The sequence below is a fragment of the Phoxinus phoxinus genome (genome assembly GCF_949152265.1).
Source record: "Phoxinus phoxinus genome assembly, chromosome: 12".
Lineage (NCBI taxonomy): Eukaryota > Metazoa > Chordata > Actinopteri > Cypriniformes > Leuciscidae > Phoxinus > Phoxinus phoxinus.
Window position 1 is genome coordinate 8,282,649 of NC_136887.1, and position 15,090 is coordinate 8,297,738.

At 36.4% G+C, this 15,090-nt stretch overlaps 1 protein-coding gene across 1 annotated transcript; it reads right to left on the minus strand.

Moving 5' to 3' along the window:
• Positions 1-1,087: 1,087 nt before the first annotated feature.
• rraga (Ras-related GTP binding A) lies at positions 1,088-13,503 on the minus strand. Its single transcript, XM_079630009.1, has 11 exons — positions 13,358-13,503; positions 11,836-11,915; positions 10,046-10,145; positions 9,428-9,494; positions 9,105-9,327; positions 8,192-8,287; positions 7,337-7,459; positions 3,952-4,043; positions 3,766-3,881; positions 2,266-2,415; positions 1,088-1,525 (listed from the first exon to the last, which is right to left on the minus strand). The coding sequence occupies exons 2-10, from the start codon at positions 11,860-11,862 to the stop codon at positions 2,312-2,314; spliced, it is 948 nt and encodes a 315-aa protein (XP_079486135.1). The 5' UTR covers positions 11,863-11,915; positions 13,358-13,503; the 3' UTR covers positions 1,088-1,525; positions 2,266-2,311.
• Positions 13,504-15,090: the final 1,587 nt, after the last annotated feature.

Consider the following 15,090-nt stretch of genomic DNA (forward strand, 5'->3'; position numbering starts at 1 on the left):
CACTCTGGGGACATCAGAGACGTATTTTACATCTTGTGAAAATGGCATTTTACCACCCCTTTAAGAATGCTACATTGACAAAATATACATTTCTGATCGTTTACCTTTGTATGTTTGATGTACAAATGTGCAATGATTTCTGGCTTAAAATGTAATCAAAATGCCTCTTTACATTTTTAGTAAAGTTTCTTTATTATTTTCTTGACATGTAAATGATTTGTGAAAATGGTGGTCTGAAAATGTAGAATTTTTGTTTGAGGTTTTCCATTTGTAGTTTTATTTTAGATACTTGTTTAGACTATAGACTTGAGGCTGCATTTATTTGATTTTAAATGTTTCCTGGTCTCACAATGTAAAGTTACACTAGCAATCACAGCCTAACACACCTTTCAAGAGTCATACAATCAAATATAATTGACTGGCTGTCCTCCGCTAATATGTTTGGGAATATTTTTTTGGTTGAAATCCTTGATGCAGCTTTTTGCTTGTTATATCAACTTTGTCATTAAAATAAATGCATTATAATGTAAATACAATACAATTTTGGATCATTTTAACTTCTTAATATGTCCATGAATTTCAAAAGAGTTGGTTAGCTATTTTATATACAAGTCTTTACCTGTTGTACTGAAATGAAATGTGTGATCATAGTGGTTCCACATTGCACAGCCCAAATATTAGGACAGGGAATCAATGTTTTAAATTCAGGTCAGTCATAATATAGGCTAACAAAAAAAAATGTGCTGTTGACTGTTTACTTGTAAAAAAATAATGTAGGTCACTTTTACTGGTAACATCAGACATTTGGCATTATCAGGACCCACAAATATTCCCCCATTGCATTATTATACATTATATTCAACATTATATATAGCCGTTTAATATAGTACTGACACTTAAACTCCGTAAACGTTAATTTTTTCACAGTATTTTTCAATTTGGGTGAAGTATGTACAATATATATAGTCACGATACATATTGGTGCATTTTTCTATTGCGATATATTGTTACACCCCTAATGGGCACCTCAAAACACAGATTCATTTAAATGTATTACCTAACTACTTCTGTTGTACAGAAAAAGACATTCTTTACACAACCATCTGTATTTATTGAGAATATTTATAATAGATGATTTTGTAGATCAAGTAGCTCATTTATAAGTTAGTCAAATTTTTGTTGCACAGATCTCTGCTCGACATTTGGAAACACAGTACAGCAAGCCAATAATGCTTAATATAAGACGATATATAAAAGACACGGGCAAAGAATGCTGACTTGATGATCTAGCTTTCCTGGCTATCAGTAACTCGCAAGCCACCTTATGGCACAAATCATATATTAAGGGAGCATTACAACATTCATTAAGAACTAAAGTTCCTTTGCAACATTAGTGAGGAAACAAGCATGTTATTGCCTTTTAATATCAGGAGAATTAGTTTCTTGGCAGAAACACTAGACGCATGTGAAATCAGCAAAACAGGAGGAATTCTTCTGGATGATTCCCAGCAGTTCACCCACCACCCTGTGCAGAAGAACGAGCATAAATGTCAGTAAAACCACAGCCACCAAAATAATATTTATCTTTAACCCTGTCTGTTAATCTAGAGACATATATCTTTCCAAACATACAGATTACAGTTTAGAAGCACAGCATTATGTGCCACAGAATAAAAAGTACACAGAATAAAAAGTAAAAAAGGTCATTGCGACTTTTCTCACATTTCTGACTTTTTTCTCTCTCACAATTGCGAGTTTACATCTCAGAATTGCATGATATAAAGTTGCAATTGTGAGTTATAAAGTCAGAATTGTGAGATATAAACTCGCAATTCTGAGGAAAACTGTCAGTCTTTTTTCCCCCTTAGAATTGGACTTTATAACTCACAATTGCAAAGATGTCAGAATTGCAAGATGTAAACTCGCAATTGCATCTTAAAAAGTCAGAATTGCGAGATATCAAAAGTCAGAATTGCGAGATATCAAAAGTCAGAATTGCGAGATATCAAAAGTCAGAATTGCGAGATATCAAAAGTCAGAATTGCGAGATATCAAAGGTCAGAATTGCGAGATATCAAAAGTCAGAATTGCGAGATATCAAAAGTCAGAATTGCGTGATATCAAAAGTCAGAATTGCGTGATATCAAAAGTCAGAATTGCGAGATATCAAAAGTCAGAATTGCGTGATATCAAAAGTCAGAATTGCGTGATATCAAAAGTCAGAATTGCGAGATATGAAGTCAGAATTGCTAGATATAAACTCACAATTGCGAGAAAAAAAGTTCGGACACTCAAACTCTATGCTGGCAGTCTAGCGCATGCGCATGTGTAGACTGTGTTTGGGGCCGTCCACACGCTCAAGCTTCTCGAAGTGTCTCCTGGCGTTCCGGATGTTGATGAGGGTAGCAGCAGAAGCTGGAAGAGAGAGAGAGAGAGGCTTTACTCTGGGTCACAACATGCTTTTCTCAAACCTCATTTAGAGAGCAGTTGGTGAAAGAACAATGTGGAGGTGTTTTGAAATGCAAAGGACTGTTTCTAATTACATGCAGGTTCTGAAAGCTGCTAAATCTTTCTGTAAATGAGGAACTGTCAAATCCAACACAAGTTAAGTATGGAGTGCCACAAGGCTCTATCTTAAGTCCCCTATAGTTCTGGATTTTTCATTATAGTCAGTCACTTGTCAAGTGATTTTTTGGGAATAAAGGTTTACTCTACTTTTCAGTCAATTCTGTCCACTTTTATCAGCTTTCATTCTTGTCTTCTGTTTATTTAAATAAACCACTGTGTCAATGATAAGACATACCACTCTATCAATGCCATTATTTGAATAAAAGTAAATAAATTGCTGAAGATACAATGGAATATGCTAATGTATCATCAAGCATGGCAGTGATGAGATGGGATGAAAATCAATCGAACCCAGTCATGAATAAGGTTGAGATGTTAAGAATATATTCTGTGGCATGGCTTCAACTTTTAAATAGGAAAAAAAAAAACATGGAAAATTAACCACTTAACCCTTCATATTCATAATAGTGTAATACAGCATGATTTTCAGTAATATCCAACACATACATGTGTTGACATCTAAAAAAAAAAAATTTGTTGCATGGTTTCACTGCCCTTCAAATACCTAAATATTCCTACAAAACATGCTGTCTTTTCCTGATTCAGAAAAAAGTTAGTTCATGCATTTATGACTTTGATTTAGGACACACTTCAAATCCTATTAATCAATAATTTCCCCTACAATTAAAACACACTACTCAACTACATTTATTTAATGAACACGTGACTAGTATTAACCGCTCTGAGTAATTTAGAAAATATTTAGCAAAAATAAATGTTTTTTGTCAAGAAATAAGGCTTAATTGTCATGAAAATGTCACCCAAAAAAATAATAATTTTGGGATTATATAAGAGCTGGTCATTTGTGGTCATGATATCCCCTAATACGCACTGCTACAGTGTAAAAATCAAGGCAATTAAAGATTTCTTTCCCCAACATGTAAGACAACAGTTGAGTGTAATAACTAATCTATTAAGTGAATCAATCAAAACTAACTTTAGCTGGACAATAACTTTATTCTCGAGCTGCTGTAAAGCCACAACTATCTCTGTTACTGTAATTTCCTATTATCACTGTAAAGCTGCTTTGAAACACTATATTGTTAAAAGCTCTATATAAATGAAGGTTACTTGACTTGTAATGTGAGATTATGAGGTGGCAAAACCCATTGCTGTTCCTGCATGCTGGTTGCTTACGTATAGACGGGTCTGACATGATCACCATGACGTAGGTGTTGGACGTGAACACGTCGATAAAGGCAGCAAAGTTAGAGTTTCGCACTTCCATGCTTTGGAAAGAGGCCGCCAACTTGCTGTGGGACAGAGAGAAATGTGTCAACATGTGTTCAGCACTTACAACTACATGACCAGAGTATGACTGACCTGCAGCTCAGCTTGAACTGCTTGATGATGTTACTGATCTTCTCAAAGCGATGAGCATCACGCTGTTCCTTACACTGATAATGAGAGATCACCTGACAAGACACAAGTATACATGTCAAATAATGAGTTTGTAAAGCACCTTTACACAACAAGTTCTGTTCATGTTCACTGCAGTTTTCCCTTTTTTGTGTGTGTTTCGTTTGCAGAGTTTGACTGAATCTGTATACCTGTCAAACACCAACTGATATTTAAGCTAGAGGGGTCATAAAAATGACCACAGAAATAATCGGCGTTCAGGACGTCTGGCACCAGTTTACCATGATGGCAGAGAGCGGAAGAATGACAGAATGCTGACTCTCACTTTTTGCATTGCATATTTTAGTTAAATATGTTCAGATTAGTTCAGTTAAGATTAGTTCAGTTCAGAATTTAAATTTCCTGATCATTTACTCACCCCCACGTCATCCAAGATGTTCATGTCTGTCTTTCTACAGTCGAAAATAAATTAAGGTTTTTGAGGAAAACATTCCAGGACTTCAATGGGGTCCAACGGTTTGAAGGTTCAAATCTCAGTTTCAGTGCAGCATCAAAGGCTCTACACGATCCCTGCCGAGGGATAAGAGTCTTATCTAGCCAAACCATCACTCATTTTCTTAAAAAAAAAAAAAAAAAAAAAACATTTACCGGTATATATTTTTTAACCACAAATGCTCATCTTGCACTAGCTCTGTGAATGCGCCACACATTACGTAATCACGTTGAAAGGTCACTCGTGTTCCGGTTAACAAAAAATTGGAGGATAGGCAAAAAACTCCATCTCATTTTCTCCTCCAACTTCAAAATCGTCCGACATCGTTGTTTTACCTTTTATTTTTATTTTGTAAATAACATTTGTCTTAGTCCTTGCACATTCGCTTTGTAAGCACTAGGTCAGTTCTTCCGTCTACGTCACACGTGACCCTTTCAACGTGATTATGTGGCGCATCACAGCTAGTGCAAGATGAGCATTTGTGGTTAAAAATATCTAAATATATTTTATTTTTTTAAATGAGCGATGGTTTGGCTAGATAAGACTCTTATTCCTCAGCTGGGATCGTGTAGAGACTTTGAAACTGCACTGAAACTACAATTTGGACCTTCAAACCGTTGGACCCCATTGAAGTCCAGGAAAAATCCTTGAATGTTTTCCTCAAACACCTTAATTTCTTTTCGACTGAAGAAAGAAAGACGCGAACATCTTGGATGATGTGGGGGTGAGTAAATGATCAGGACATTTTAATTCTGAAGTGAACTACTCCTTTAAATGATGTTGTGACTGGATAAAAAGTTTGTGTTTGACAGAGTGTTTTGCACATTCATATCGCAATTCATTGAAAATCTGTCCTCAAACCATCCTTTTGTTGGCAGGCAACAAGCCCTCATTGGCAACATGGGGAAAGGTGGAACAAGCGACTCTGGACTCCACTGGGCCCTATTGTCCATTCAAGTTCCCCTGAAATTTGAATGGACCCTTCACTTCAGCGGGGATCTAGCAACACCGTAACTATTTTGAAGCTATGTGCAGTTTTTCAGTGTTCACCACACGCTCAGTGTGGGTGGAGCCAGACCTGGTCATTCATTTTTGATACACTTATTAAAACAACCTCTGTATAGCCAGAGAACAATAATATTAGTGCCCTTGAGCAATGAACCGTTTTTATGTGAATTCTAGTCAAAATCACCACACCACAATGAGTTAGTTGTGTGTATGGTGCAAAGGCATGACCATGCAATAATTAAATTCATTGTTGATTGTAGGGATCCACGATAATGGATTTTGGCCGATATTCGATATGCCGATATTTTCAAACTAATTTTGTCCGATGCCGATACCGATGTATACCATAAAACTTAAAATAATAGCCGAGTCCCAAATAGACGCCCGTCTCTTTTACACGCCTGGTGTGGATAACATACAGGTTTGGATAAATAAAGGCCGGTCTCAAATAGAGCCCGGGTTTGTTTTTTAGTTTCGGGTTGTATTTAATCTTCTAAAACCCATCAGATTGTCTGTTTAAGCCAGTTCTGTGGTGCAGATTGCGCACGCAAGAGAGCCCTGCGCAGCTGATAGCACAAGCAAGGCAGGCAGAGAGAGTTACGTGGTGTCGCGTCTATGACAACTCGAGGTATCGCACACCGAGAAGCGCAGCGCACCTAAAAGCTGTCACAAAGAAGTGGCAAAAGTAATGATTATGAATATGTCAAATATAGCAAGGAGACATTATTTCTATGCCGGCTGCAAAGACGAAGTTGACGATGCTGACTCGCGATCTTCGCAGTAGTGAACGCGCCAGAGAAAAATGCACATTTCATACGGATTACATAGTTTTCTTTCGTTTTGAATGGTTCTGTTTTTAAAGTATGATTTAAAGCGTTCTGTAGATAATATATATATTTCTTAGGTCTGTGAGGCAAGTAGGCTATGCTGAGTTTCGGTTCATTTATGAGACGAGCTCCAGTTCATGCGCCTCTGTGTCGTGATATATTATCTGCTTTACTTATTTATTCAATTCAGGCAATTGGTTGATGAAACATTGATTAAAATTAAGAGACAATTAATACAAAACTAAATTCACTTTAAAGAAAGGCTTTGTGCTTTCTGATTGAGGTCTCTGAGAAAGTTTTTGCAAGTCTTTTAGAGGCGATTTCAGAGCGGTCACGTCCATAACCGAGAACTATCACGTCCGTAACATTGTTTTGTCCTCATAAATGCGAACACGGAAAATTAAATAAAATGAATATTTTATGTTCTGTGGAGAGCATAGTAGCTTGGAGAGCTTACATTAGTAAGCTACAGGACATTGTCTTTCAAAACATGACATGCGCGAAAGATAAAAAATTAAATATTGCGTCATTACCCAGCACTTCTGAAAATGCACTTCCGAATGAGTCTCTGTCCCCAGCACATTTCAAATCAAACTGACGCCCATGCTCGAAATGCCTCCACATGTTGGAAGTTTGCGTTGCTGGCGCTCATGCTACGTTCACGGTCGTCACGTGCACATAGGAAACAGGCCACCCTATCGGCAAGGCTCATCGGCAGAAATATTCATATCATTTTTATGGTCATTTTAAGCTTTTATCGGCCGATGCCGATGTTGTGCCGATATCATCGTGCATCCCTAGTTGATTCTTTTCATTATAAATTATTTTTTGCAGACCTACAATTTAGTTTGACAAATACATATAAAACAAATTTTTTTGTTTAGTTATATTTGACCATGTAAAACTGCAAACATAAAATGGCAATAAAGGAATAACATGAGGTCATGCTGAAATTTTGCAGCGTAATTTTGAATATATGCATGTGTAATGTGTGCAAGCACTGCTTCAGTTTGGTACAAACCAGGAAAGTAGCTCTTTCAAAAAGTAAGACTTCATCTGCCTCAATGATCTGAGCGAAGTTGCGCAGGTTACACTCGAGCTGCTGTACGTTAGGAATGAGCTGATACACGATACTGGACCATGCCTGCAGACACACACACAGATCAGAACACATTAGGTACACTTTCTTACTGCCGGATTGGTGTATTCATACTCAAATGTATTCTTTTAAAGGAGCCGTATGTAAGATTGTGTCTTGATCAAGCGACACTGTTACTACACAGCGCTAAGAGATCCAGTAAAGAAAGCATTTGAATTTGCCACTGAAGTAATAACATCGCTGCGAGATCTAGTTATTAACCGTAGATGTCTATTAGATCAAACAGCGCTGACGTGGAAACCAGGAGAAACATTGTACCGTGAATGAACTAGTTGTAGGCTTTAAGTCCACAGATCAGCAACATTCACCATGGATTTACTGTAGTAACACTCACTGTATGGACGTTTGGCAGGAATAGTGAAATGCTTTCAAGTACTTATCACATCTTTTTCCAGCAAAACTCAAATATTATCATAATGTTATTTTTAATGTGATGACCAAAACATTATTTGTTCATCCTTCAAATATACCCCTATTTATAAAACTAAAAGCTTCAAGATGTAGGAAAACTCACACTAATTTAAAAATAATATATATATTTTTAATAAATTAAAAATCAAGGAAATTTCTCTGGCATTTCTTTCTTTTCGAACCGTGACACCACTGTGTCGTATCGAACCAAACCGTGAATTTTGTTAACCGTTACACCTCTAATATATATATATATATTTTTTTTAAACAATTTGTTATTCCTTATTCAAATGCACACGATCTTACTTTATACAGCGTCTCGTCCCAAATGGACGTTCTGAAGCAGGTGCAGGCCAGCGGGCGAGACAGTCTTTTCAGGTCCTCCTCGCGCTCTTTAAATATCTAAATAACCACAAAGAAATTTACAGATATTAATTAACACTGTTTATGTCGATTTCATTGTATTTTACCAGTCTGAAGACAGTCTACGTGGACTTGCTTCAGACACCTTACAGTAATGAGAATGAGATTGTCTTTACATGTCAGTGATGAGAATTTGAGGTGAACATGCTTTTCTACTTAAGAAAATAGGGCTGCACAATATATCGAAAGATTGCAAATGTATAGATCGCGATATGCATATTGCAACGGCTTGCAATAACTGGGGTCATGAACAAAAGACGAGCAAATCACTCACTGCTCTTGGCTGAATAACTTTTGTACCTTTAATTAAGAATCAGAATATATTTAATTCATACAGTGAAAACTAAGCAGTGTTTTATTTTTACATTTGATTATTCAGTTTCTGTTGTTAAATAAACCTAACGTAGGCCTTCCTGAAACCCTAAACCCTGTGGTTTACACTGATGTTAAAATAACACTTCTTATGCTACAGTAAAACACTGCTGTTCACTTACAGAAGTTGTATGGATGTTTTTTTGTCACAAAAAGAATGAAACACATGTAGGTTATAGAATTGTACGTTTTTTTTAACACTTTAAGCATTATCGTATATCGCATTATTTAATTAGTTATCGCATTTTTCTTCAATATCGTGCAGCCCTAAAAATCTTAGTACATAGTAGTTAGAGACCATTGATATAAAATGGGGCCATTTTTGGGATTCAATGCGACCCAGACATGTTCTTGCAAGCAGGTTTCTTGAGATTAACAGTCAAATAAAATAAAAAAAAGGCAGTTTCCGGCGCTCATATCGTACCAGGTCTCTCTGATCCTCCTGGACCAGGTCCATCTTGTGCACCAGGCAGAAGATCTTTGCGTCAGGCGAGTTCTGCAGGATGGCTTCCAGACACGACTGGTAGTAATGCATATCTTTCTCCAGCTCTCGGCTCTCCACGTCAAACACATAGATCAACACCTCTACATTGCGAAAGATGTTGTCTCTTTGACTCGTAAAGTAGTTCTCCATGAAAGTGTCCTGCCTGTGCAATTCACATGTAAAGATGAAGCGAGAATGAAAGCATCTTCACAAAAGCCATCCAACACAAACCGGTTTGGTACAGGGGTGCTCGTGACACTTACCCTCCGCAGTCCCACAGATTCAGCACCAGATTGCCCAGAAATCGCACGTGAGAGTGCTCCACATCAACTGAAATGAGACAAACACAGCTCATTTTAATCTTTCACTGATCAATATTGATTTGTTTAAACATATATTGTGCCTGGATCGTAGTTCATACGTGTCATAATATATATTGACATCTCCCGTTCCGCATCAGGTCTCATTTTTAGTCATGTAAAAAGGGAAATGATTTAATATTTTATGCAACTCTACAGTAGAAATTAAAAGTATAATACCACAAATGATTTTTTAAGCCACTGAGCAATAACCACTGCAGATTACTGCCCTAAAAATAGGAATCTTTCTTATTTGTTAAAGCAAAATAATCAACAAAGGACCAGTAAATGTTTTAATGTGTTTTGGGAAAATCACTGCAGCCGAAATCTCATTTGCACTTTTGCATTTTTGTAACGTGAAGCTCTGATCACAAAACATACGATCCAACAGAGTCTGGTGGCGTCACTGAAGTAAAACCCGATGTGTCTCGAGGTGTCATGCAGGTTTGGAACAAAATGAGTTTGAATCAAACATGACAAAATGTGCATTTTCTAGTGAACTAGATCTCGTAAATGTCATACTTGTGGCTCCAAGGCGGCGAGTGTCTCTGGCGATGTAATTTGCAAATATAATTGACCTCATACTGGTCTTTCCTGATCCACTTTTACCCATCAACAGCACCTGCAAAAAATAAAATAAAAAACATTCACGAGGTGAGAGCTGGAATCTATAAATTAGGGCAGTGCTTCTCCAACATGAGGTTCTTTATACATGAGGCACATATATTCAAATGCGCATAACTATAGACTTAATTCTTAATGCGCACGTGAGCGCCATCAGCGTTTCTCACAGGTTCGCGTTTAAAGTCTGTGTAGAGAGAACAATGTTGTCTTAGCGGTTTCTAAGTTAATAACTAATGATCGTTGCGACGGAAGTGAATCAATCAAAACTAACTTTAGCTGGAAAATATCTTTATTCAAGAACCGCTATGAAGACAAAAGCAATCTCTGTTACTTAAAGTATCCGTTTATTACTGTAAAGCTGCTTTGAAACAATCTACATTGTTAAAAGCGCTATAAATGAAGATGACTTGACCCGAGACGAGGTACAGGACTGTGAAGCTTTGAGGGTGTCGATGGACTCGATCTACATGTTTTGATCATCGTTCTGAGTCCTATCCAGGCGTCGTCTTTGACAAAAGTGTTTGTTTTTTTTCTCAGGTTTTTGCTCAAAATTTTGCTTTTTTTATGCATGAAGCTAGAATAAAACATCTTAAGATTCTGAGGGCCATGAAACTTTGGTAACACTTTATTTTGATTATAAGTAACTGTGCAACTACATGTCAACTAACTCTCACTAGAGTATTAGTAGACCTTCTGCTTAATATCTGCAAACTCTTTATTATGATGCTCCTCCAACAGACACTCTACTGACTAAGTAACTTTGCAACTACATGCCAACTTATTCTAAGCCTAACCCTACCAGTCTACTAATGCTCTACTAACACTCTGATGATAGTTAGTAGACATGAAGGGGCAATGTTACTTATAGACAACAGAATGTGTTAAAGGGACCATCCAAATAAAGTGAAACCGAAACTTTTGTGAAAATCATCAAACGCTGTGGCTGACCATTTTTCTTTTAAAAACACAGACAGGGAAAGAGTTAGCATGGAAAAGAACAATTTGCGTCGTGTCTGGTTAAGACACGGTGTAGGTTTAAGTCCGTTTCAGAATTTGCATTAATTTCGTATTGTTTAGTCTGTGCATGTCTGTGGACTCGAGTAGTATGGTGGATTTTTGTCCACATTTAGTTTAGATATAATATGATTACTTGGGAATGTTGTTGTTGTATGGCATAAGAAATCATGTCATACTCTATGATTATGTGAATCGCCGCCACTGGATAAGAGGTTGTTTTTTTAATGGATGTCAAATAAAAGAAAGCTAAAGATAAGCTAAAGTTAAAGATCGAGAGATTATGAAAAATATTTTTAAAGTGTATCCGCAGCAAGAAAAAAACAGCACTGCTGCTATGAAAGCTGAAAGGGCCGCTGAAATAAAATATGAATATAGCCATGCAAGTGCATTTACAGTTTATAATTTATATGGTTCAATAAGGTTAGAAAACATGTTATCTTAGAAATTTCAAAAGCTTTGCATATTAATTCTAAAGCTAAGTTATATTATACATTATATTCATTTAAAATAAAAGCGTAATAGATACAGTGACAATCCAACAACAGACGCACACATTGTTAATGGCTGTATAGTGTGTGTGTGTGTGTGTGTGTGTGGTAAATGTTTTATATCTAAAAGTGAAGTGAAACATATCATCAGTCAGTGTTTTATAACAGTGTGGATAAACTCACCTTCTTCTTCATGGCTGTGCTGGACATTTCCCTGCTGAACTTCACCACTGTAAACCACTGTAACTGCAGATTATCAAAACCTGCAACAAGACCAGAACACACAGATCATCACTCTTCTGTCACAATAACCAGGACTACATTCATGTACAACTCTATAAATGTAGGTTTCCATCAGTACTCAGCCACTTTTATCACTGTAGGACTTCTCATTCAGCAATGTTCTGATCACTTTATTCTACATAACTGATGAAATCAGATTAAAAAGATACTCAATCGATATCTCTGCAAATGACATCTGTTCTCCCACGCAAATCTGATTTTCTGCAGATTCTGTTAGATCCTCTTCAAATTCCCACACTTGCTCTTTGCCACTTGAACGCGACAGGAAGTGCACAAGACTGTCCCATGTCTAGAAAATACCAAAGTGCAGTGCCCTGGACACACACTGATCGGAGCGGTATTCGAGGCTAAACATATCCCATCTTGCATTATGGGAAATTATGTGCCCCGAAATCATGAGCTAGTGAGGAAAACATTCCACTGTAAGTTCAATTAATTAGATACCACATGTAATGTGGTAGTAAAAACAAATTGTTAAAGTGTTTTATTGGTGCAAATATGAGTATATATAGTCTGTGTGTATTTTTTACAACTGCTTTTTATCATTTTTATCTTAATAAGAAGGCTAAGCACCACCATTTTAAATGAATTGTGTCTTCTGTTACATAGGGACTGCTGACCAGACATTTAAAACAAAAACTTTTTCAGTCTGTAAATTAAATTGAACATTTTAAAGGGGTCGTCAGATGAAAAGTTCACTTTAATATGGTGTTTGCATATAAATGTGTCTTTTGGAAATATTAGTACTAGATACTAAATAAATGTATTTGTATTAGATGCAAAAATAAACAAATAACGTTACATTTTTTATGTTTTTTTAACTAACTTTTTTTAACCTAGAACTAACTTTGAGACTTTTGCATTTACTATTCAGCACAGAGTCGCTTTCTAGTGGATGTAAGTTATGGTCAGTTTCGCTCAGTTCACACACAGGTAGGTGTCAATCAGACTGACAAGTACTACATCATCATCTTTATCATCATCATCACATGTTCTAGACAGTAACCACAACCACAGAGTGCCAGAATTCATTAGTCTTTTATGCGTAACCTAATCAACTTCATTTGTGAAATATATATGCTATGTGGCTTATGCTACAAGCTCCTTGCTTTGAACATTTGTCCAATACAAACACAATCGTGCATTTTTGCGTGTCTTGAGTGTCGAGATGAATTCTGGACGCGCTGTGGTTTTGCAAGATTTGGTATTTGTTTGTCACTTCCCGCTAATGACTTAACGTTACTCAATCTCAAATACCATATTAAGGAATAAAGACTGTCCTTTATTTTCCTCTGCTGAAGTCGGCACCTCTACACTAGCGCTGTGCTAAATACGACAGAAGAGTCAAAGTAGAAGGGACGCTTGCTATTAATGTGGGTAATGTTGACAAATAAACACATACCTGATTAAACTCCCCATCGATGTTTGTCTCCTGCAAGTTTGCGAATGGTGACGATGAGCACGTGACTAACAGCTGCTGTCTCGCGATGACTTGACACACTCCGCTCGGATGACGTCAGCCCACAAGTGTCATTCACGTGACTAGAGTCACACTGTTTACCTTGTAAATACCAGATAGTATATAAACGGTAAATACCGAGAATGTGTATTTCTTTCACATTTTATTATTATCGAAGGTTGTTTTCATCCTTTCTCGTTTTTCAGTATTTTTATGTGGACAGGTCTATTATAGCCTTTTAGATTGGGTGTTAAGCTTTGCGACGAAAGGCACTTTATGTTAGTATTATATAACACCAGCCCCAGGTATTATATATTTACCAGATTTATATATATATTTATATTTCTTTTGTTAACCTTTGACAAGCCTTGATAAACCCAGATAAACCCTGTTATTTTTTTATTTTTATTTTATCAGTTTTGAATTATAACACACATTATTTTACACTATCACTAAAAATAATGCTTTATGTGGGGACATTTTTTTTTAAGTATTAACTAAATTACTCCCACTACCTATTATTGAACATCTTTCCTGATCTTATTCATGCATTCAACTTAAATTATCATGAAATAATTAAGTCTAATTCTACACTTTTTTGTGCTCATACTCTAATAAGTTATATAAACAATTTCCAATCTATTTTCTGTATCATTTGTAATTTCAGTTTAATTGTGTCTGTCCCTATGTTCTGGTCAAATCTGTCACCTCTGTTATAAAACAGCATAAAAATCTCCAAAGCATTCATAGAGAAAGGAGGTGACGTGTACCAAGTAGCCTAATGTCTCTTCCTCAGGCACTGAGGTATGTCATGTCATTATTCTTCTCTCATTAATTTGGACAAAATGTTTAGGATACACCAATAGTAGATTCATTATTTGTCAAATCTGTTATTGTGATATTGCAATGATTCTCTCATTCACTTTTTAAAAATATATAATATGCTGAAAGCACATAAAATTCAGTTTTTAGACATGCCATTTGGTCTATCTGGTTGGATGTTAGCATCTTGAGCTAAAGCACAAAATGGTGTAAAATGTCAACTCTGTTATCATCAACTCTGTTAGTGGTTTAAAACGTTTAACAATAACAGAGTTGACAATGAGTCAAATGTTCCCAATCACATTTAAGCATCTTGCATTATTTGGATTCTAGGTATTATGGAATCTAGGTCATTTTACTGAAAATTATACATTGGTTATCATTCCAGGTTAAGGAAATTGAATAATAGGTAGATGAAGCTGTCAGCAGCAGAAAGGCAACGGCAATACGGGGCACTGCGAGATGCAGACCCAATGCTGGGTTCAGACTACATGATATCAGCCCGATTTTAGCACAATCTGTTTGACGAGGGGTGTCCCTCCTTCGTTTTCTCTAGTGTGTCATAGATAGTGGATGACAACCGATGCCACGTCTGTGAAGCTTCACGATGTCACGACAGAAAGACTAGCATGTTTCATTCTTTACTGTCCTCCACAACGGGTTCTGTCACTTCTTTGACATTGATCAATAGGAGGCTTGATCTGTAGTAATATCTTTTATTCTTTTTTTTTTTTTTTTTTTTTTTTTACAGAAACAGTAATTCTTCCATGCATTCTTTTGTATTAATAAGTGATCTCAAAACCATTAAAGAAATAATAATAGTCAAACATATTAGGACATTTTACAATAACACC

What these genes read in the sequence shown, in the direction of transcription:
- rraga (XM_079630009.1), bottom strand. Translation starts at nt 11,862, where the DNA reads ATGTCCAGCACAGCCATGAAGAAGAAG. An exon ending in AATCTGTGGGACTGCGGAGG is followed by an intron (nt 9,328 to 9,427) that starts GTAAGTGTCACG and finishes TGAATTGCACAG; the next exon opens with GCAGGACACTTTCATGGAGA. An exon ending in CAGTTCAAGCTGAGCTGCAG is followed by an intron (nt 3,882 to 3,951) that starts GTCAGTCATACT and finishes TCTGTCCCACAG; the next exon opens with CAAGTTGGCGGCCTCTTTCC.